At 45.7% G+C, this 20,924-nt stretch overlaps 1 protein-coding gene across 7 annotated transcripts in view; it reads left to right on the forward strand.

Annotated features, from left to right (window-relative positions):
• The window catches only part of ptprt (protein tyrosine phosphatase receptor type T), a 119,819-nt gene that overhangs the window by 39,058 nt on the left and 59,837 nt on the right, over positions 1 to 20,924 (forward strand). For all 7 annotated transcript variants that reach the window (XM_086117121.1, XM_086117122.1, XM_086117123.1 and 4 more), the window contains exons 9-14: positions 1,711 to 1,826; positions 1,943 to 2,123; positions 4,127 to 4,236; positions 15,188 to 15,389; positions 17,222 to 17,324; positions 19,970 to 20,246. In XM_086117121.1, the coding sequence (XP_085973247.1) occupies positions 1,711 to 1,826; positions 1,943 to 2,123; positions 4,127 to 4,236; positions 15,188 to 15,389; positions 17,222 to 17,324; positions 19,970 to 20,246 (989 nt within the window). The remainder of the gene's footprint in view (positions 1 to 1,710; positions 1,827 to 1,942; positions 2,124 to 4,126; positions 4,237 to 15,187; positions 15,390 to 17,221; positions 17,325 to 19,969; positions 20,247 to 20,924) is intronic.

The following is a 20,924-nucleotide window of genomic DNA, read 5'->3' on the forward strand; positions in this document are numbered from 1 at the left end:
TGAACACCTGGGGATCGTTATCCTGCAACCAACCGAAGGGTTCATTTCAAGAAATTAATCTGGGTTTGTGCGCCAATCTCCCGCTGGGCTGCGAGCAGTCAGATTATCCGTCCAGATTAGCTGCTCTCCGTCCATTGCCAGATTATAAAATGGCAGCCGTTCATTTGAGCAGCCAAGCAACTTGGGGCGTATCGGAGGATTTTTAGGGGCCTAATCTTGCTCAATCTGATTATTTGTCTGCGTCTCCTGCGGGATTGAGCGATGGCGGCACAACAATAAGATAAAATACAAGCTGCTGTGTGTGAGCAAGTCCTTTTTGTTTTCAGATTTAGTGAAGCAGCATGAGGCTCATTAGCCACTGTGATTTCAAATGCCCTTGTTCCAAATGGACATTTGTGTGTTTGCGATGAAGAGGGTGCTCTGTTCTTTGCACGAGCGCGCCAGTTTCAAAATCTCACCAAGGAAATCAAAGGACAACTATTGGTGGGTTTCCAATTGTTGGTATTTGTATGTTTGTGATCAGACTGTGATTGGTCAGACACCCGTGTTTTCCCGCATTGAGTGAGTTTGTTCAGTTTTTTTTACTGTGGATGTTTGGCAGCCAACAATTGTTTGTTTGTGTTCAAAATGTTTCGTCACGAGACCTTATGTGCTGCTCAGAGTTAAAAAATTTAGGACTTTTCTTGATGAATTCTTTTTACTTTGTTTTGAAAAAAATGTGGTTAGGTTTACTTCTTTTATTTTATGCAGATTTTTTTCATTGTTTTTTTTTTTTGTTCATTTTTTTTCGGTTTTGTTGTTAGTTTTAGTTAATGGGTATTTGTCTTGGTGCAAAGGCAAAAAAAAAAAAAAACACCTGGAAAAAAAGAGTTGAGTTTAATTCTAGTCAAAACGCCACCAACCAAAAACTCTTTTTTTATTTCATGCCTTTTACAGAATTGTAAACAACCCACCCAAAGAAAACGTCTTGGCGTTTTCCAAATGTTTGAAATTTTACAAGAGGGCTGACGTCAGCTGCCGTGTTCATCACAAGAACGCACGTACTCTGCATTCCGTGCGACTGCTCTTCGCGGGAGTTTCCATATGTCCAACTTTGACCAAGAGTAGATTAGATGGATCCAGTCAGTAGATTACTTGACGGGATTGTTTCCTTTAAATCGACACGCCGATTCCTTCAAGCCCGACAGGCTTTGTGCAGGGGGGTCCTCAAACAAACCACGGATACCTCCAAAATTTGCGGACCCCTTTTCTAATCCCGTTGCCCATTACTCCAAACTATCAAACGCAATCCCGATCAGATGGCTTTGATCTGCGTCTAATCTCTCATTGCGGCTAATCTTGCGTGGGCGCTCAAGTCGTTGTTCAAACAAACGCTCAAATGCACTGCCAAACATGGTGGAATGAACCATCCCCCCGCCTCCGCCCCATTTTTCTCACTCATTGTAATTTTAAAAAATTGAAATACGGCTGTCTATTTCCTGTGTGGAATGGAAGTACAACCTCAAATACGGGTTAGCTCCAAAGACTTTTCAGTTGTGGACTAAAACATTTGCTTTGACTCATTCATTAATTTAATCATTCATTAATTTGGCCAATTGGTGTGTGTGTGTGTGTGTGTGTGCGTGCGCGTGCGCGTGCGCGTGCCTCTGAGCTGTACAATTTCTATCCCCTTGTCCTGTTTTTTGTAAAGTATTGATCTGTCTCTTCCAGATCCCGTCCACGGTCCGCAGAATGTGAACGTGGTGGACGTCCGTGCGCGACTCTTGACGATCCAGTGGGAAACGTTCGGTTACGCCATCACGCGATGCCACAGCTACAATCTCACGGTACCACACCAGACACAGACATTTTCCTCTCGCTTTTCCCCTTTCTGGACGTGTCCCAATACTTTTGTCCAAAGTCCAGGGGGCGTTTTTAACACGTGCTTTGTCTCCCCCTGCAGGTGCAGTACCAGTACGTGTTCAATCAGCAGGAGTTTGCGTCCGAGGAACTGATCCAGACGTCTTCTCGCTACACCTTGAGGGACCTGCGGCCGTCCGTCACCGTGAGACTGCGACTGGTCCTGGCCAACGCCGAGGGCAGCAAGGAGAGCGAGGAGATCGTCAAGCAGACGGAGGAAGATGGTGAGACGGCGCTAAAATGCCACACCGGACAACAACAACACCGTCTTGCTTCCTATATCATTGATTAATTTTATTTAGATTCTCTTCAACTTTGACGTCCTCTTTGTGTCCATGTACGTTTTGCCTTCCCGGTGGAGTCTCAATATTTTTGTCCACACTCCAAGCTCAGACAGGCGGCTTGATAAAAAATAATCAAAACAAACAACCACCAAAGAAAATCAATCATGTAACAAATGGCGGGCACATGTTTTTCATGATCCGCGGCAGATGTAATCTGGGCCACTGCTAGCGTAGTTTAGCATCATTCCCCGCAAGAATCATTGCCGCCATGACCAAAGATTGCGCTCAACCATGCGGATTACTGCCTCATGTTGTCACTAATGAGATACAGTGTGTGGAATGAAAAATATTGTGTGTGTGTGTGTATATATATATTCGTAATTATTATTTGGTGACAAATACACACAAATCTAACAATCCACCTCTGATGCACCAGAAATGCATTTTTGGGGTTCTGAAAGCACAACAGCGTTCGGATTCACGCTAAGTGCCAAAGACACTCGAAAAGTAGGTTGAGCTGAGGATCAAACGCAAAATGTTGGAAGAAGACTAGAGGAAGATCCTCGCAAAAGGACGAATCGACTTGATTTTCATCGAGCTCAGATTTTACAAGCCGTCATCACCCATCTGCACATGAAAGAGACGTTACGTGCGCTCATCTCCCGTCGGCTGCTGGTGTTTTGTGGCCGCGAGAGAAACCAAAGCGCGCTAATATCACGCCCGCTTAAAAGACAATTTCAATCAACCAAAAAGTAGGACTTGATAAGAATTTCGAAAAAAAAAAGAGAGAAAAGCAGGTGCTTGATTGCCAAGTTGGAACTTAATCAAATTTGGGTCTGCATGTTACATGCGCACACGCTCACATGCATGCACACACACACACACACACACACACACACACACACACACACACACACACACACAGTCTTTAAGACGCGCACAGCGGTGAATGATAAGGTGGCGAACGTAAAGGACAGAATCTAATTGCGTTTCTTTGTGCGACTGATTTGATTTGCGGGGCGGCCTCATCAACACATTTTAATTACCAAATGAAAATCGTCTTTGTAGCGCTTTGCCGGCTATTTGTTAACGCGTCCGTCTCTGGGAAAAACATTCTTCATTACATGGCGAAGGTGTCGCCACAGCGCCGCTTGATGGATCACACTCATTAAGGCCTTTAAAACGCTTTGAATCGCCTACAAATTTGATTTTGCTTTGGTCCCCCCCCCCCAAAAAAATAATCGAAACGTGTTCCAACCAAATGCTGTTCTTGAACTTGATTGTTGAACTCAGCATTCTGTGTCCTTGCTTGGTAGGAGACGAGTTAGGTAGGAAATAGGAAGGAGGGTAGGTAGGTGGGCGGCCTGGTAGTCCAGTGGTTAGCACGTCGGCTTCACAGTGCAGAGGTACCGGGTTCGATTCCAGCTCCGGCCTCCCTGTGTGGAGTTTGCATGTTCTCCCCGGGCCTGCGTGGGTTTTCTCCGGGTGCTCCGGTTTCCTCCCACATTCCAAAAACATGCATGTCAGGCTGATTGGACGCTCTAAAATTGTCCCTAGGTGTGAGTGTGGGCGTGGATGGTTGTTCGTCTCTGTGTGCCCTGCGATTGGCTGGCAACTGATTCAGGGTATCCCCCGCCTACTGCCCGGAGATGGCTGGGATAGGCTCCAGCACCCCCCGCGACCCTAGTGAGGATCAAGCGGTTCGGAAAATGGATGGATGGTAGGTAGGTGGGAAATTGGAGGGTCGATATATCAGTACGTTGGTCGGTAGGAAATAGGTAGCAAGGATGTCGCGCAACATAGAGGAACAAGTCATGCAGCATGGGTGATTGTGTAGTCGTGTGTTTGCTCTTGCCAGGACTCCCCCCCAAAACATGCTTGTTGCTAGGCAGATTTCGTTATCGTGCCCTGATGGTTTTGTGCACATGTGCGTGTGTGTGCAGTGCCCGGCTCTGTGCCCAAGGAGTCCCTGCAGGACACGCCCTACGAGGACAAGATCTTCCTGCAGTGGAAAGCGCCAAACGAGACCAACGGAGTCATCACCCAATACGAGGTGAGTCCAAAGTCCAAACACAAACTAGCGAGCTCGTCCCTCCGATTTTCTTCGCGGTGATGACGTGAGATGTAGTGACAGAGGCATCGACGTGGCCTCCGTTGACATATCCAGTGGAGCCGCGTCCATCGTGGGTTTCAGGTTCACAGTCCCGCTATTTGGCAGATTTTTTGGGGGGCACAGTTAATTCCACTATCAATCACTCGATTTGCGGCGGACTTATTTAATTTGAGACGTTGTCAGTTTGAAAAATTTCAGCGCAGCATAGTTTCTTGGAAGTCCTCTGCTGTGATCCTGCTTTTTACGCCTACAGAAAACAACAGCAAAGGGTTAATTTTGTGACGCACGTCTTTGGCACACAGTTGCCAATAAATTTTCTGCAGTTCTCAGGTATTTTGAGGTCACTGAATCTGAAGGTGACATTGGTGGTTTTTGTTTTTTTCCCGAATTGGCTTTAGCTTTTGAGATATTCCATATGTGTTTTTGAAAAGGTATTTATAACATTGGTATTCTCTATATGCGCCAACTTTGATCAGTCTGTATTTGTCTTTTCGAGAACATCCATCCAGCATTCTTTCATTTTTGATACAATAGGCTGGTAGCAACAGAACAGAGCCTCCACAAACAAAGAGCCACATGCTGCTTCACCAAGGCATTACGGGCACATTGTGCTCCTTTTCCAACATGGTGCGGTCTTTGCCTTTTTTGCACACCGTTCGCTTGTTTCTCCAGCAACTCCGTCCTTCCGCCTCCTCTGGCCGCTTCACCTTGGCTGGCGTCTCCAAAAGCACCCTTTCGTTTTTACCTGGCTTTCATTAATGCGCGGCCACGCGCGATCTATTAAGCCCGCTGTCGTCTACTAAACATATCACAGGCCTGGCACAATGCTCCCCATTAGAGATAATGACGATAATTACACCTATTGTGGGATTAAAGGCATCATCTGCTACATCTAAAGGCCTCTGTTGTCTCTTGTGTCTTCTCTTTTTAACCCGCCTCTGCTTTGGAGGACCAGAACCCCCTCGTCCTTGGACAATGGGCTGGGGGGAATTGCGGGGGTGGGAGAAAGGGTGCAGGTGGAGAGCGAACAGCGAGGAGAGATAAACCAGCGTTAGAAGTAGAAGCGCTAGCCATGATACGCGAATGCAAATCCGTCGCCTCTCTTGAATGTGTTGAGATAATTGCGGCTAATTACGGGATTAAAGTGAGCGTGTCAGGCGGAGAGACGAAGGGGGCGGGGCCTTTTCCCGGACTGTCTAGTTCACCACCAAAATGTGATATTTCTGACGCCGTTTGTTCCACTTTTGCCGATCGGCGCCGCGCAAAAGCCGCGCAGTCCTTTAGTGAATCGCTATCAACATGCACCGATCACATCATGACCTCGTCAATCTCTTTTGTCATACCCCACTACCAACCAACCCTAACACCCCACCTCCCCCTACCCCCTTGATATTATTCTTGGATCCCCGCCGCGCATCAGCCAATTGTGAAGCTGCGCCGGCCCACCCGCAAGCTCAACAAGAGTTTGGTGGCTTCACTTTGCTTGATGTGAAACGTCCCACATCGATCTCCCCTTTGTGCTGTTGATTTGTTGCGGACATCGCTCCCCCAAATAAGAGTAGAGAAGACCGCGGGGGCCCTGCTGTGAGTCGCAGCGAGGGGTCAACATGCAACGACGGCAAACATCAATGAAAATCAGTGACAAAGAGCAAGCAAATAATGTGAGAGCCTCTAATTGGCAGCTGGCAAAATGTCACATTTGGCGCAAGAAAGGCTGTCCAACGATCAATGAACTATTTTTAAAACGTAGTTGAACGTGAGCAGACGCAAGAGTAGCAATAGAACACTATTTAACAAATTGATGTCGTCTATACGCTTTTCTGTACTTTTATCCATCGCGTATGTCACCATTTGAGACGATGCATCGAAAATGTTGGCTTGAGCAGCAGCGAGAATTGTCGACATCGTATGTAGCGGCAACTATGAAAAGATTTGGAACGTTTTCTGCTCATTTGTTGTGTTTTGCCGAGGACACTCATTGCTCTGTTTGAAATGATTCAGTATTTGGGGATTTCAATAGATGTGATTTTCACCAGAGTGAATTAGTGTGTTCTTTACATCCCACCTATTGAATGGTCCTTCAGGCTCTTTGTTGTCAAAATGACGAATGACTGTATTGAGTCCTTGCAATATACCGTATTTTCCCCATTATAAGGTGCATCTTCAATGAATGGCCTCTTTTAAAATGGTTTTCATATATGGCGCACACCGCATTCGAAGGCGCATAGAATAGAAGCTGCAATCGTGGCCGCAGTGCGTTATGCATCCACTAGATGGAGATACGCTAAAGGAAATACAATACAATACAGCTTTATTTATGTCGAGGTTCCACAACCGCTGCAGCTGTAACAAAGCACTTTACAGAACAATTTAAAATACTACATCCAAGAAATCAGAATATTAATCCACATATAAGGCGCATCGGATTATAAGGCGCACTGTCAGCTTTTGAGAAAATCGAATGCTTTTCGGTGCGCCTAATACGGTACGTGTGCTAGAATTACACAGGTGCACGTCAGCCGGCATCGAGAACCATCAACACTTAAATGCAGCAGATGGTATAAATACGTTTAAAATAAACTTTGAATTAGACATGTATCAATAGTCTTCATAAAGGTGGCGCATGAATACATCTCGACTCTGAAATGGAATTGGAAAGCTAGCAAGAATAGTCAGTAGCATACATATGTGGGGAGGAATGTCGGCGCCATTTGACTGTCGTTGCTGGACAGTCCCGGGGCGCTTGTCTTGCGCCTGTAATGGGCAGCATTTTTCACAGCCCCGCTTTGTTCAGCGGAGAGATCGGTGCTGTTGAACGGTCTGCGGCTGGATGGATGTAAGTCTTGAGGAGCTGATGAGAAGAAAGGAGCGTTAGCGCGGAGCGCCGATGCGGATTTGAAACTGGGAGTCGCGGCTTGGAGTTTGAAGCGGATTACGTGGGACAGGAGAAGTGAACTAATCTGTTTTCGTCAATGGACGCTACAGCTTCGTGTTTGCTTTCAAAACTTAGCTTGGAGCAGACGTGTGCACATTTTCAGCATGACGTCTCTGATCCACTGGTGAAAGGACACTTTGATCCTCTCCTCTTTCATCTATAACTGCTTCAGACAACAAAGTGTATGCAGAAAATTGGTGAAGATTGCTCGACTGTCTGTGTCCTATGTGTTGTGTTTTGTTATTTTTGTTATTTTGACTTCAAAATGGCGCCGCGAGAGTGGCCGCCTTTCCAGCAGCTCCTATATTTTGTTGTTCTACTTCTTCCTTTCATAACTTTGCTGCTGTGAATTGGGAATTTCTCCATTGCGAGACGAATAAAGGTTTTCTTATCTTATCTTATCTTATCTTATATCTATATAAAAGTTATCAATGAATGTGAACAAGCAGTGTTGATATAATACCTCCACATGGTCCAAAGCGTGCATTTATTCAGTTGGGAGCGAAAGACTTAATAGCAATTGCCGTTATCTGCAATGTAGGGACAAGTGCGCATATGCACACGCATGTACAATAAAGCGTTGTTGGTGCAGGCGACTCGGGGGAGGCGTGTTGGTCTCCCGCCTCACGGCCATGATTTGACTTTCATGTCCTTGAGCTTCAAAAGTCTCCGCTTCACTTCTTGGCCGATAAGCCGCTCACTCGCTCGCTCGCTCCTTAATCCAACACCAACTTAGTGGGAATGACTCGCAACTCACGCGGGACTTTAATCAATCACAACAATGCGTACGGGCAACGCTGCATTTAGTGCAGTGGCTGCGCCGCTCAACTTGTCCCGCTCTCCAGCATCACTCGTTTGTTACAACAGTAAAGTCACTTTTTTTTTCCACTCCCCATCCAAAACAACAAAAAGGCGTGTTTTTCTTTTAGCGTCTTGCAGAATTGAAGGGGTAAATCTTACCAGAAGAAAGTTTTGAAATCCACTTGTTAAGTGATAACTTTCTTCCCACATAAACATAGTCAAATACTAAAATTATTACTTTTTTTTGTTTCCTTTCTCATCCTGACAAAATTCAACGTAACAATTTCACTTTTCTGTTGCCGGAAAAGTGAATGATGTCAATATAGAGGTGGATTTTTCAGCTCTTGTGTGTTTTTCTAGCTAAATTAATTGATGAATAGCAATCAAGCTACTAAAATTATTGAAACTTTCCTTTAATCCAAACGCCAATTCAACAGAAATGAGAAACAAATTGAAGTTACGCGTTTGGCATCCGTTTGTTGTTGTTTTTTAAACGAATGCAATTTAATTATAAATAATCAATTCACCAATGATTCAATGTGATGGCTGAATTAAAAAAAGAAGGTAATAACGTTTAAATTCATTGATTGACAGGGGAAAGAACATTTAAATGGATGCAACAAATTCCACATGACTCGTTTATGCTCGGGAAATGCATACATTGAAAAATATGTGTGCACTCCCGTTATCAAAAAATGATTTTTTTTTGTGTAATTATTGACAATAAATCAAGTTACCGATTATTAGATCGAAATGATTTTGTCAAAACAAAGCATTTAAACTGCTAAGTCAGTGTGAACTCGTGTCCTGAACTAACGTTGAATTCCTTCCTTGGTATCAACGCTGCGACGGAAAATGCGCCTTCCATATCGCGCGCGCTCGGCCGCATTGTTCCGTCGTCAGCGATACGAGTCGATTTGGTCAGGCTTTCAAGTCCTTGAGCCGCTGACCTCATTTAGTCTGTCCTGCCGCCTCTTTTGGCCTACAGGGGCGACGGCGCGCTATCACTTACACCTGCGTCGACTCTTTGCGGTGCCGCCATCCGCGCCCGTCTCACATGTTCATCGCAGAAGCCGAGCTGGCTCGGCCCTAGTCCCTGCGGAACATCCTGGGCGGTAACGGGCTTCGAGTTTCTGCACTACTGCAGTTCTCAGCATGGCAAAACAACGAGAAAAAAAAAACATGAAAGCAGTGAGCAGCCAGGAATGAATTCCGCCACTCCTGCCTCTGGAGTGGCCTGATTGCTTTTTTACCTTTCTGGCCACAGGCGGCGCCGATGAATCTCAGAACGCCGTGTTTGTCGCACGCAAGGTGTTTGGTCAAGCAAACAAAGAGAGCAAAATGGCCCGACATTGGACACTTTGAAGCAACATGACAGGCTTCCTGTATCTTTTCGTGCATGGCTCGTTGAGACTTTTTGTAGGTCAACTCATGATAAGACTCACGCTACCGAATTTCATATTCCATCCGCAGGGCGCCCCAGATGCCATCAAACACTGCTGCCAAAGCTTCTTCTGACCAAAATGGCTGACTTTGTGTGTCATCTCAGACAGTGCTTTGAAATAATTTTTTTGTGGGTGTAGTCATGATCGAACTTTTTCGTTGCTCGGACAAACCCGGCCGGCTTCAAGGACAGAATTTTTAACTTGAAATGTCTGCTTTCAAAACAAAACGGCAGACTTTCTGCACATCGTGGCGCACGACTCTTTGGAACTACTCATCATGAAACTACCAAATTTCATGTGGATGAGGCCATCTATTTTCCAATGACTCCCGATGGGTGTTGCACAGCCCGTTTTTCCCCTGAGTAAGTCTGGAGACCAAGACAGAGACAATTCCCGGTGGACATGTAGCAGCTTGCTCTGCTAAATGAGAAGTTTCCAGAAGCATCATGATACCGTTTTACTCCTGCACTCATTTCTACAGGCAAGCGAAAGATACGTTCTTTTGCATGTAAATGTCACGGACCAGTAAAAAAAAAAAAGAAGAAGAAAAATGCGTATTGCGCTTGAGTGGGCTGAGAGAGAAGAGCAATGTGCACTGGAGCGCTTCATGAACACGCTTGAAGGGGATCTTCAATGGCCCTCTGATACCTTCAGTCCCTTGGAGACCGGGTCCAAGTGTCCTTGAGCAAGACACTTTTATGGCCCCGATGAAGTCTTTCACACCGGCGTGGGAGAGTGTGCGCGAGAGAGAGAGGCAGCGTGTGCGTGTAAGCGTGAACCAGGCCGAGGCATCTGCTCTACAAGTACCATTAAGGGAGCTCTGGTGCCGTATGAATGCATCCATCTCCATTTTGCCACACGCAATTATCCACTATGCACTCATTCGTCAGGAGCACGACAACTTGCCTGCCCGGCCTCCCGCCCGCCCGCCCGCCCGGATGAGCCCAAACCATCCCAGCCAATCACACGTCACAAAGACAAAGGCGGCTAAATAGCTGCCGGTAGCTAAATGGCATGCGGGTAAATGCCGGTTGCGTGCTAGGTGCGCGTCAGTTAAACGTCAGATAAATGGCAGTTACGCGCTGGGCGAAATATCAGTTACACGCCAGTTCAACGCCAAATGTCGGCTGCGTGTTCGTCGAGGGTCAGGTAAATGTCAGTTGCAACGCAGGTTTATACCAGACAAATATGTTACAGGTTGGTTACTTGGCAGCGGGTACGTGATGGGTAAATGAAATGCCAGGTACAGGTTAGATTCGTGTCAGTTACAATGACGTCGGAGAAAGGTCAGCGACATGTCGGCTTCCGCGGCAGGTATGCATCTGGTCAGTGTCGGCCGCCAGGTACGTTTGGCGTCAGATAAACGGCAGTCATACGTCAGGCACATGTCAGTTTCATGTCGGTTAAACATCGGACAAATGTCAATAACTTGTCAGATGCACGTCGGCCAGGTGGCGGTTGCACGTTGGGGCGAAAGGTCAATTGCATGTTGGATAAGCGTCAGAGAAATGGCAGGAAGTCATTCGATGGCAGTTCCTTACGCGGACAAACAAACATCACGCGGACTCTTGTTAACTAGCCAATTCAGTTTCTGACAAGTTCACTTCCTGTAGCAAAGAAAGAAAACCCGAAAACAATAAATAGAACTGTGATCAACTTTCCCAGAAACGCTGGCAGGACGCCTCTGCTGATCCGCGCGTCGGATGAAGCGATTGCGGCGGCTGTCGCCGAGAGATTAGCATCGCAGCTGCTCCTGGCGTTTGATGAGCGTTGCTCCGCCACTTGTTGTCTTTGCGCCGCTCACTTGTGTTGACTTAGCGGAGCCAGAGCAACTGTTTCCACTTCAGATTACGTTTCGCGTCTTGGCTATGCAAGGGCTTGGGCGCGTGTCAAATAACGTGACAGATACATGGCAAAGCTAAGTTGCGCTCTTTTTATTTTTTATTAGAAAATTTGCTTTGAGGCTAGCGCAGGTAGCGCAATGTCAGAGTGTGTTGAGCACAAAATCTCATTCGTCTGGTTTGGTAGCGTTTGAGTTTTTCATGTGGCGTGAGGTGTGTAAACAAACTGTTAGTTTTTTTTTCTTTTCCCATGGTGTTACACAACTGCAGGACCGAGGAGGTGTTTCACCACCAATTTAGCTGCGAAGCGTGGGCGTCAAAGCCGGAGGGACCCTGCCCAGCGAGCCCACCGAGGTTTCCTTCCCGCCAGCTCGGCTGCACGCCTTTCATTTGCTAACAAGGCCTCTTTTATTTCGTTCCTTACATTTTTTTTTGTACACATAATAGCTTCTGACGTCTGGCTGCTGGCTTTCAGCGCAACCTTGTAAAAAGCCTGAAAATAATTGACACAACAATCCAAATTATTTCAACCCGGTGCCTTTGTTGTTCCTTTCAAACAAAACAAAAAAACAGGAAAATCAAATTTCACGTCTTTTCAAATCGTGTATGCTTTGCGTTATATTGTAAGCAAAGTTAATCAAAAACGCATCTCATTCCTTCACCGTGGCCGTCTTGTAAAATATGTGTAAAACAATGTCAGCGACATGGCAGAGACATCCGAGCGACGCGGCAGACTCGTGTAAATGACATGACCGCCATCTGAGCGGTTCATGTCAGTTACCTGGCAGATATACGGCAGTCGAACGGCAGCTACATGGCAGCTCGATGCGAGATGCCCGCCCGCTGCGCGATCGACGCATGTCAATTACATGGCTGATACAATGGCGTCAGATTGCACCGCATTGAGGTGACAGCCGAGTGGCAGATGAAGGCCGGCGAGCCGGCAGTGACACGCATGAAAGATTCAGGAAAAGTTTCACGTCGAGTACCTAACAGACACGTGGCAGCGGGATGCCCGTCACACGGCAGATGCGCGGCCGACATTTGACACTTCCAGCTCCTTGGACAAATAACGCGGCAGACACATGACAAATTGGTGCCGACGTGGTGGAGGCTTTACAAAGTAAAACGCGTGTCACCTACGCTACGTTTGGCAGCATGGATGAGCATGAAAATGTGATTTTTCTGGCGGAGTTGTGCTGGTTTGCATTCTCAATGGTAATCAGTAGGCGGCCGGCCGGATTTAGGAGAGCATATATCTTGTTTTACATATATATATATATATATATATATATATATATATGTATATATATATATATATATAACTTTTTAAAAAAAGAGCAATTGCATTCCAGGAAACAACAGGAAGTTTAAAGCACAAGGTGTGAGTTAGTGTGTTTTTCCAATAAAAACAAACACGAGCAATCATAAAAGATGGAAAATGAAAAAAAAAAAAGTCAAGTGAAATAAGGTTGCTGCTGCTGCTGCTGCTGTTGTTGTTGTTGTATACACATCCCACGGCACAGCCTCGTAAACATTGTTTATTGCACGCGCGCGCGCACACACACACACACACACACGTGCGCACACAGGGGGACTGAGCAATCGCTTCTTCTATTTGCAGGGGTCCAAGCACAGTCCACCACCTTTGTCGTCATTAGGCTCAATAACGACGGACAGTAGATCATCGGAAACAACGCTGCCTTTGACAGCTTATTAAAAAAAAAAAAAAGACGTCTAGCGCGTTTTAATAAATGTCAATACTTCATTATTTCCCCTTGATGAACTCGCCAGGGGCAGGGCAGTTTGGGCCTTCTAGCGGGGAAGGGTGAGCTGGTGGCCGCTGCGCGACTCGCCTCGTAAAACGACATGGCCGAAAGACGCACGGGGGCGTGGCTTCCTTCATCATATTCATTTCAACATCAGGGCAAAAGCGCAGGCGCGTGTTGACACAACTTTTTTTTTTTTTTCTGACAATTATTTAAACATCAAAAAAGAGAAACAAGCACGTCGAATACATTCATTTAAACGTCAAGGAAAAAAGGCTTTTTGGGCTGTTTTCTGGTTTGTGGTTGCACATAACGCGCAAAAGTGCCACACTGCTGCAGTTAGGTGCCAGTGTCTTCTCTGGTTGTCGTCGTTAAGTCAAAAGCCAAAGAAAAAGCAATCCAAAGTAGCAACGGACCCAGCAGATGATGTTTAATGGCGACAAGCCTTTCAGCGGCGCAAATGCATATCGACCGCTCGGGCTGTGGCGCGCGGTTCTCCGCGCGCTGACTTTTTATCAGCTAAAGGTTTTGTCCCGAGAGGCGTTGACTTGTTTAGCGGCGCCGGAGTTAAATGCCAAGAAAAGAAGGTGAAAGCGTATTGTTTTTACACACACACACACACACACACAAAATCTAAAGCGTATACATTCAGAGCCAGGATGACCTCCATCAAGGCTTGCCGAATGACTTTTGAAAATGTCATCCTGACTGAGACTGTTTTACCCTCAAATGAGTAACGGCAACGGCCACTCGCAGGGGGATGTCGCCGCCAAAACGTTAGCTGCACCACAGTCAAGATGCGCCTCTCTCTCTCTCTCTCTCCTAAACTCATTTTCAAAAGGCAGTTGAGTGTTTAAAAGCACATAAAGTGAATCCAGAGATTTTAATAGATAATTGCTGAAAACGTGCTAAGGATGAGAGTGTAGTACTCCATTTTAGAGCTTAAGATTGCTTTTGACGGTTGTAGTTTTCCTGATTTTTGGCCATCTGACTTGACAGTCAGTGTGTGGACGAGGGCTTTGCGATTTTGAGACTTGCTTCGAGCGCCTCATTGTCAGCTGTGGAGAGAAGGCAGAAGAGAGAGGTGAAAATCAATCTAAAAGTCAGACTTGACAGCCAGCTTTTGGACAAGGGCTTCACACTGGCGTGGTTGCTTTAGAGTGCCTCGTCGTCTTCCATTTGGTTGCACGCATGTATTGTTGTTGGCTGTGAGTGCGTACACGTCACGGAGAGAAAACGGAAGACCATGGTAAAAAAAAAAAAAAAAAGTTAACAGCCAGCTGTCTGACATGTGCTTTGTGCTGTTATGGCCACATTAGAGTGCCTTGTTGTTGGCCATGTGAGTGGTCACTCATCAAAGAGAGAAGGCGGAAGAGCAAGACAACCTTTTTTTTTTTTTTTTTTTATTTAATCAGACGTGACAGCCAGTGTGTGGACCGCGGCTTTGCGAACGCCTTGTTGCAGTGCTCGTATGCACTGGTCTCTTTCTTTGATGCCTTTGCGCTGTCTGGTAATGAAAGATATGCATGTGTTGACTTCTGCCTCATGCTGCTTCACCGGGACATGATTTATGTGATTACAGCCTGCCATGTAGGTGTGTGGTGGTGCACTAAAATGTTTTGGATGAGTCACCGGTCTGTCTTTTGTGGTGCTTGTTGTTCCCACCTTGCCTCCGCATTCGCTTTTAAGACGACTCCACATACTGGTTGGTAGAGGCGGCTGCGCTCTGCCAGTTCTTTTTGACTCAAGCTTTATTGAAGCACATTGTGGCTGAGAAACACTTTGAGACTTTAGTTAAAACAAAAATACATTCTGCAATGGAAAGTGAGCATGCAAATTTGGCTTTGACGACAGGGTGCTGCGCCCTGCTAAGTGCAGTGTGAAGTGAAGAGGGCTTTTGGGTTTGGCTGCCAGTCTGCTTCTGACCCTACACTGAACTTCAAATCCACCAATATAATCTGTGCCTCTCTCACAAAACAGCAACGTGAAAAAGAACCACGGCTTGATTTATTTGATGCAAGAGTGCCATAAATGTTGGGGGTGATCAGCTGTCAGTTTCAAGAATGTGTGACTTGAGATTCGGTTCTTGTCTACCTCCAGATTGCCTATAAAGGTCTGAGCTCTCTGGACCCCAGTGCTGACCTGACCACCCAGTGGGGGAAGGTGACCAAGCCCACCAATGAGACTCACCACCTGTTTGTTGCCCTCCACCCGGGCACCACCTATTTCTTCACCCTCAAAGCCTCCACCAGCAAGGGGGCTGGCCCACCCGTCAACACCCACATTACCACCAAGATAGCAGGTAAGCATCAGGACGCCATGATGGAGTCATTCTGGAATATTTTGGAAAGTTGCGCCCCCAAAGCCAGTTTGACCCTGAAACATGATATTTGGTAGAATGTAAGGAAACCTGCAAAAAAAAAAGGAGTCATAGCTGAAAAGACACGAGAAGTCAGCCATTTTGGTTTGAAGCTGCATTTCCAGGAAATGTATTGTTGGGTTTCACTCAGCAACTTGAAATTGGGTAGACATGCTTATGATGAATAGACGCACAAAAAAGTTCCAAGAAGCCATGCTTGATAAGGCTGCGGAAATCCGCCATTTTGATGCAAGCATAAAAGCAGCCATTGTAGACTCATTGTGGCTAGTTGGCTAGTTTTTTTTTTCCTCTTTAAATTCAGTTTGAAGCCAGTAACATGGAATTTGGTCGACATGTTTTCCATAAATTGACCAGCAAAATGATGATTACAAACCATTCCTGAAAAAACACAGAAAGTCAGTCATTTTGGTTTGAAGCTGCCATTTTATGGGCCATTTCGGAGGCGTTTGGATGGCAAAAATCCTGCCATTTTGGTTCTTCCCCTTTTAGGCTCAGCGTGGCCATTTCTTGGGGATGTTTCAAAGACAAATTTGGTAGAATGATTAAGTCCGATTTGAACAAAATTTGAAGCAGACAATTAGGTGATGCTAAATTTGAATTTTTGTCATGGCGTGTGGGTGGAGCCTGTTGGCAAAGTTTGATGACTCGCCATCAAATATCAAATTGGGATGACTCAAATACTTGCGCAGCGGACTGCCAATGTCTGTGCATCAGAAACAAGCAACAATAAATCAATCAAACCATTTATTCAGATAGATTGTGACTGTGACTTCACCTCCAAAGTCAGAGCTGACCTTGTGATTCTGTGTCACTCAGTGCTTTTCTTCCTTGCCTTTTTTTTCCTCCACCTTCCTCGATCCCATTCCATTTTTATCTTGACTTTTACCGCGTGATTGTCAGCCGCCTCACAAATGTCACCGCAATAAAAGCAACGCGGTAAACTTTGCAGGCCGGAGAAGTGGAGGGGGAATGAAAGCACCGGTGTGACTCTCGAAGCTCAACACAATGGCCAAGGTCTGCTTCGCTTCGCATGGAGTCGCGGCCACATTCTGGTCTTGTGCGTGATCAAGGTTGCAAAATTCAAAGAGATTTCCGCATCAGAAACTTTGCGCGGGAATTGCAATTAAATGCGATTTTCAGTTAAATGAAAGTGCCAACGAAGTGAAACAACAAATTTTGTATCCATTTTTTGTCTAAAATTTCCCCCCAACTTTTTTGAAGTGCATCTTTCCTGGAGAAATGACTGTTAATCCTTCTCGCGGGTTAACGTTTATCCCTCTGACTGACCTCGGCGACGGCTCACCTCGGCTGTTGCCACGCGTGATTGATACTGACATACAGTACCTTGAGTGAGACCTGCAGTCGTACATCATCCTGGGAGCCATGTTGCCAAGTGACAGCGAGTAACAAAAGAAGAACAAAACGCGGCTTTGTTTTTTTTCTTTTTTCTCCTCCCCTTGATGACGGCCACGGCTCACTTGAAATGTCACGCCGTCAACCATCTTGTTGATCTCCCCGCGGAGCCTGAAGATAATCGGGTTTCAATTAAAAGTGTAGTACAGAGCCAGGTTGGGGGTAGGGTGTTAATGACTTAAATGCCACAGCAAATGTTGATGTTTTTGGGGCACGTTCACACGTCGGCGACCTTCAAAACCGCAAAGTGTCACGAGCAATCGGTCGTCCTTCCGTGTCAGATTATGAGGGTTTCGCTTTGCAGAAGTGTGACTCGCGTTGCTTGTCGACTTGCCCCTCAGCCCCCATGATGCCCGAATATGAGTCCGAGGCACCTCTCAACGAGACCGAGTCCACCATCACCGTCCTCCTAAAGCCTGCCAAGTCGCGGGGAGCGCCCATCAGGTAAATTACAACAACATTTTATTTTTCAAAGTTTGGGATTCGGTTAGGACCGGGGGTCGGCAACACGCGTCTCTTTAGCGACATCGAGTGGCTCCCTGGAGCTTTATAAAAAATGCTTGAAAATGGAAAAATATTTTGATAGTAGGCTAATATAGCTCAAATAGATATAGATACATGTTGCAGCGCCGAAAAAGGAGAGCTGTGGTGTTAGTTTTTTAAAATGCACACTTTATTTATGCTTTGAACTCATTCAGTACCAGCCAATTGTGGACCAAGTCTGAAAAGACGTTTAAAAACGTCTTTGGGAGTGAATGAGTTCACAGTCGAGAGAAACACAGACACGTTTGCACCCGACTCCGTGCCTTCTCTCTTCTCGTTCAACTCGAGAGGAGTTCAAAGACAGCCTCAGACAAACGGAAATTATTGATCACTTCACTGACACTAAGAAAAGCGAAATTAATGCATCAAAACAAAAGATCAAGCGAGGCAATCACAAAATAAATTCTATGAGGGCGTTTGTGAACACACAACAAAGCAATGAACAACAAACAATTCTGAGACAGTCCAGTCTCCTACATACAGCATGTGTTCCTTTCATTGTAAGTTTGATAGAAGGCTTTTATTTTTTTTGCGGCTCCAGACACTTTTTTTTTTTTTGTCCTATATGGCTCTTTCAACATTTTGGGTTGCCGACCACTGGGTTAGGAGGATTAGGTAATTAATAGGTTGCAGTTTTGTTGAGTGTATAATTCGTTTGGTATGGTTACGGTTTGGGTTTGGTTCGTGCTCTTGCCGTTAGGGGGAAGGAATTCGCGTCCTGCTGTTCAGGCGAAGAGAGAAATTAGTCGGCTAGGGTTCGGAGTTATTTTTGGGTTAAGGATAGGGCTGTGAAATTTCATATGTGGAACTACTTGTGGGCCCCTCGTAATTTGCGAAAGAATGACTAAATGCAATTCGATTGTATTTAATCTGTAATTTCAGCGCATTGGCATTTGCAGCAGTCTCCCCCCCCCCCCCCACCCCCTTTATCACAGGTTCAGTGTTCACGGCCCCGCGATTTCTATTTGATTTTTTTTGCCTCTTGTTTATTTTGGGTGGCATTCCTTTTAGGGTTAGGGCTTGTGTCGGTGATTTGGATTCGCGGTTTGGTTGATATGGCTGGTTTTGTAAGATTAGGGGGTCAGCGTCAGGTAGGATTTGGTGTTAGGTTTAGATTGATTGGGTTCAGGTGCAGGGTTACATTTTTGGTTTGATAAATCGGGTTAAAGTTACGCAATAGGGGTCTGGTGAGGATTTGAGTAAGTAGTTTGAGGTTGGATTAGATTTGTAAGGTTAGCATTAGGATGAGGTGAGTTGGACAAGGATTCGGTTAGAAGGGTTCAAGTTTTAAAATACTGTTAGATGAGTAGGTAGGTTTCCTGTTTATATCAGTGACATTCCGGTTAGGTTAATAGGGTTATAGATTTCGGATTAGGTTATTGAGGCTGGTTTTGCTCTGGGTTAAATTGAGGGTATGAGGCTTAGGGTGAGGCTTAGGCTAGTACAGTGGTGTTTTTTTTTTCCCCTCCACATGTCAAATAAGTAAACCCATTTGCAGCAGTGTGCTACTTTATTTGAATTCGGAGTTAAGCCTAACATTGAACCCAGTAAGTGGCGACTGGGACTCATTATCTTGATGAGGCATCGCCAGGGAGCGCCATCTTCATCCACTTTGAAAGGCAACAGTGCAAGTTCATTTGCAAGTTTTCCTTGCACCGATCTCGTAGTTTTTATTGCTTATTTGTGTAAATCCCCCCTGCAAAGCCTCCCAGATTTACCTGAAATACAATTTCAAGTCTTAGTGCTGTGGAGGAGGCCTGCTCTCTAATTGCTCGGCTGAATCCTATCAAAGACAGAAGGTGAGCAGGCGCAGCACTGCTCATTTGATTTGATTTTATTTTCCCAGCTTTTATTTAGTCTGGGAGACAAACGTGCTCCCCGGTGGAGGTCGCAAAGGGGCTTTGAAAACGGATGTTTCGTCAACAAAAGCACAAATAGAGAAGACGGCCAATCCAGCTCATCTTGCGGTCATCAGCAATTTACGTTTTAATGAAAGCCGGCCAGACGGGATTGAGCCGTGATTGGTCTCGTCAAACGCACATTTGCTTAATTGCGCGTAATTGCTTGTAATTGCGTGATGGCGTGAGGGAGATAATTGCAGAGGGACGCCGCTGAAGAGCCCTTAGCCAATCAGGAAACGGAAAAGCGGAGGGTTTGTGCATAAAACAACAGCAGCCACTGATATGCCACCATACATAGAAAGATATGATTCACTCCAACACGATTAGAGAAAACACGCTCGCCTTCTCATGTGGTGTGATACAATTGACTTTAGATACAAATTGCGATTAGATACGATTCACTACAATTCAATTTGAATCACTGCAACTGTGTCAGAGCCACTGGGACACCATAACTTCTGTTTACTTTTCATTGAAGGAAATACAAAGCTTTCAGAAGGGGCAGCAAATACACCGAAAACAGAAGGGGGGCAAAAATGGAACCCTGTGGAACACCATATGCCATTATTTTATTTATTTATTTATTTGGTGGAGAAATTGTTGAAAAACAAAATGAAGTAATCACCTTTCGCGTGGTGTCATTAGTTCCTACCAGCTGGTGGTCAAGGAGGAGCGCAAGTCCAGGTCACGTCGAGCCGCCTCGGAGAACCCCGAGTGCTTTGCCGCGCCCTTCAGCTTCCGCAACGCCTCCTCCTCTAACTCGCCGTACTACATGGCAGCGGAGCTGCCACCTTCCAATCTGCAGGCAGCCAAGCCGTTCACGGTGGGCGACAACAAGAGCTACGGAGGCTTCACCAACCCGCCCTTGTCCCCCGCCAAAAGCTACAGCATCTACTTCCAGGCCCTTAGCAGAGCCAACGGGGTAAGTTCTGACTGGAATGTACTCAGCGGCCACTATTTTCGGGATGCACTTGAAGGCCAACGTGAATGCATAATGGAAACATCAACCCAGAATGTCAGACTTTCCGCATCTTTTTGGCCATGGCTTCCTGAGACTATTTTTGCGGGTCTACTTATGATGAGCATGTCTACCAAATTTCATGTCGCCATGTCAAACAGGCTTCAGGGGCTGTATTATTATTATTCATGAATGAATTCAATCTTATTTGAGCGCAGATGAGACAATTTAGCATTTAAATGGATGCTTCATGGTAAAATAGCTCAACGGGCTTCAGGGGTTGCACAAAAAGTGCAGCAAAATCGTCATTAAATGTCTGCTTGACAGCAAAATGACTGACTTCTCATGTCTTTTGGGGCAGGCTTTCTTGGCGACTTGTTTTTTTGTCTTGCCACTCATGATAGACTTATCCACCGAATTTCATGTTGTAAAAATCAAACTGGTTTCGGAGGCTGAATTTTCAAACAGTTCCAGGAGTCCCGAGCTAAGGATAGTTGGCAGCTCAAACTCATAAGGAAGTTAGAATAACACCAGACAACTGAATAACTCTGTATTAAATATAAAACAGCCCTCACATGATTTAGTGAAAGTAGAAGCAGGTGCCCCAAGTTTGGAGCTGCTATCAATCACCCTCAGGTACTC

Source organism: Hippocampus guttulatus, chromosome 8, assembly GCF_054856545.1.
Source record: "Hippocampus guttulatus isolate MCC_2025c chromosome 8, RoL_Hgut_1.0, whole genome shotgun sequence".
Taxonomy (NCBI): domain Eukaryota; kingdom Metazoa; phylum Chordata; class Actinopteri; order Syngnathiformes; family Syngnathidae; genus Hippocampus; species Hippocampus guttulatus.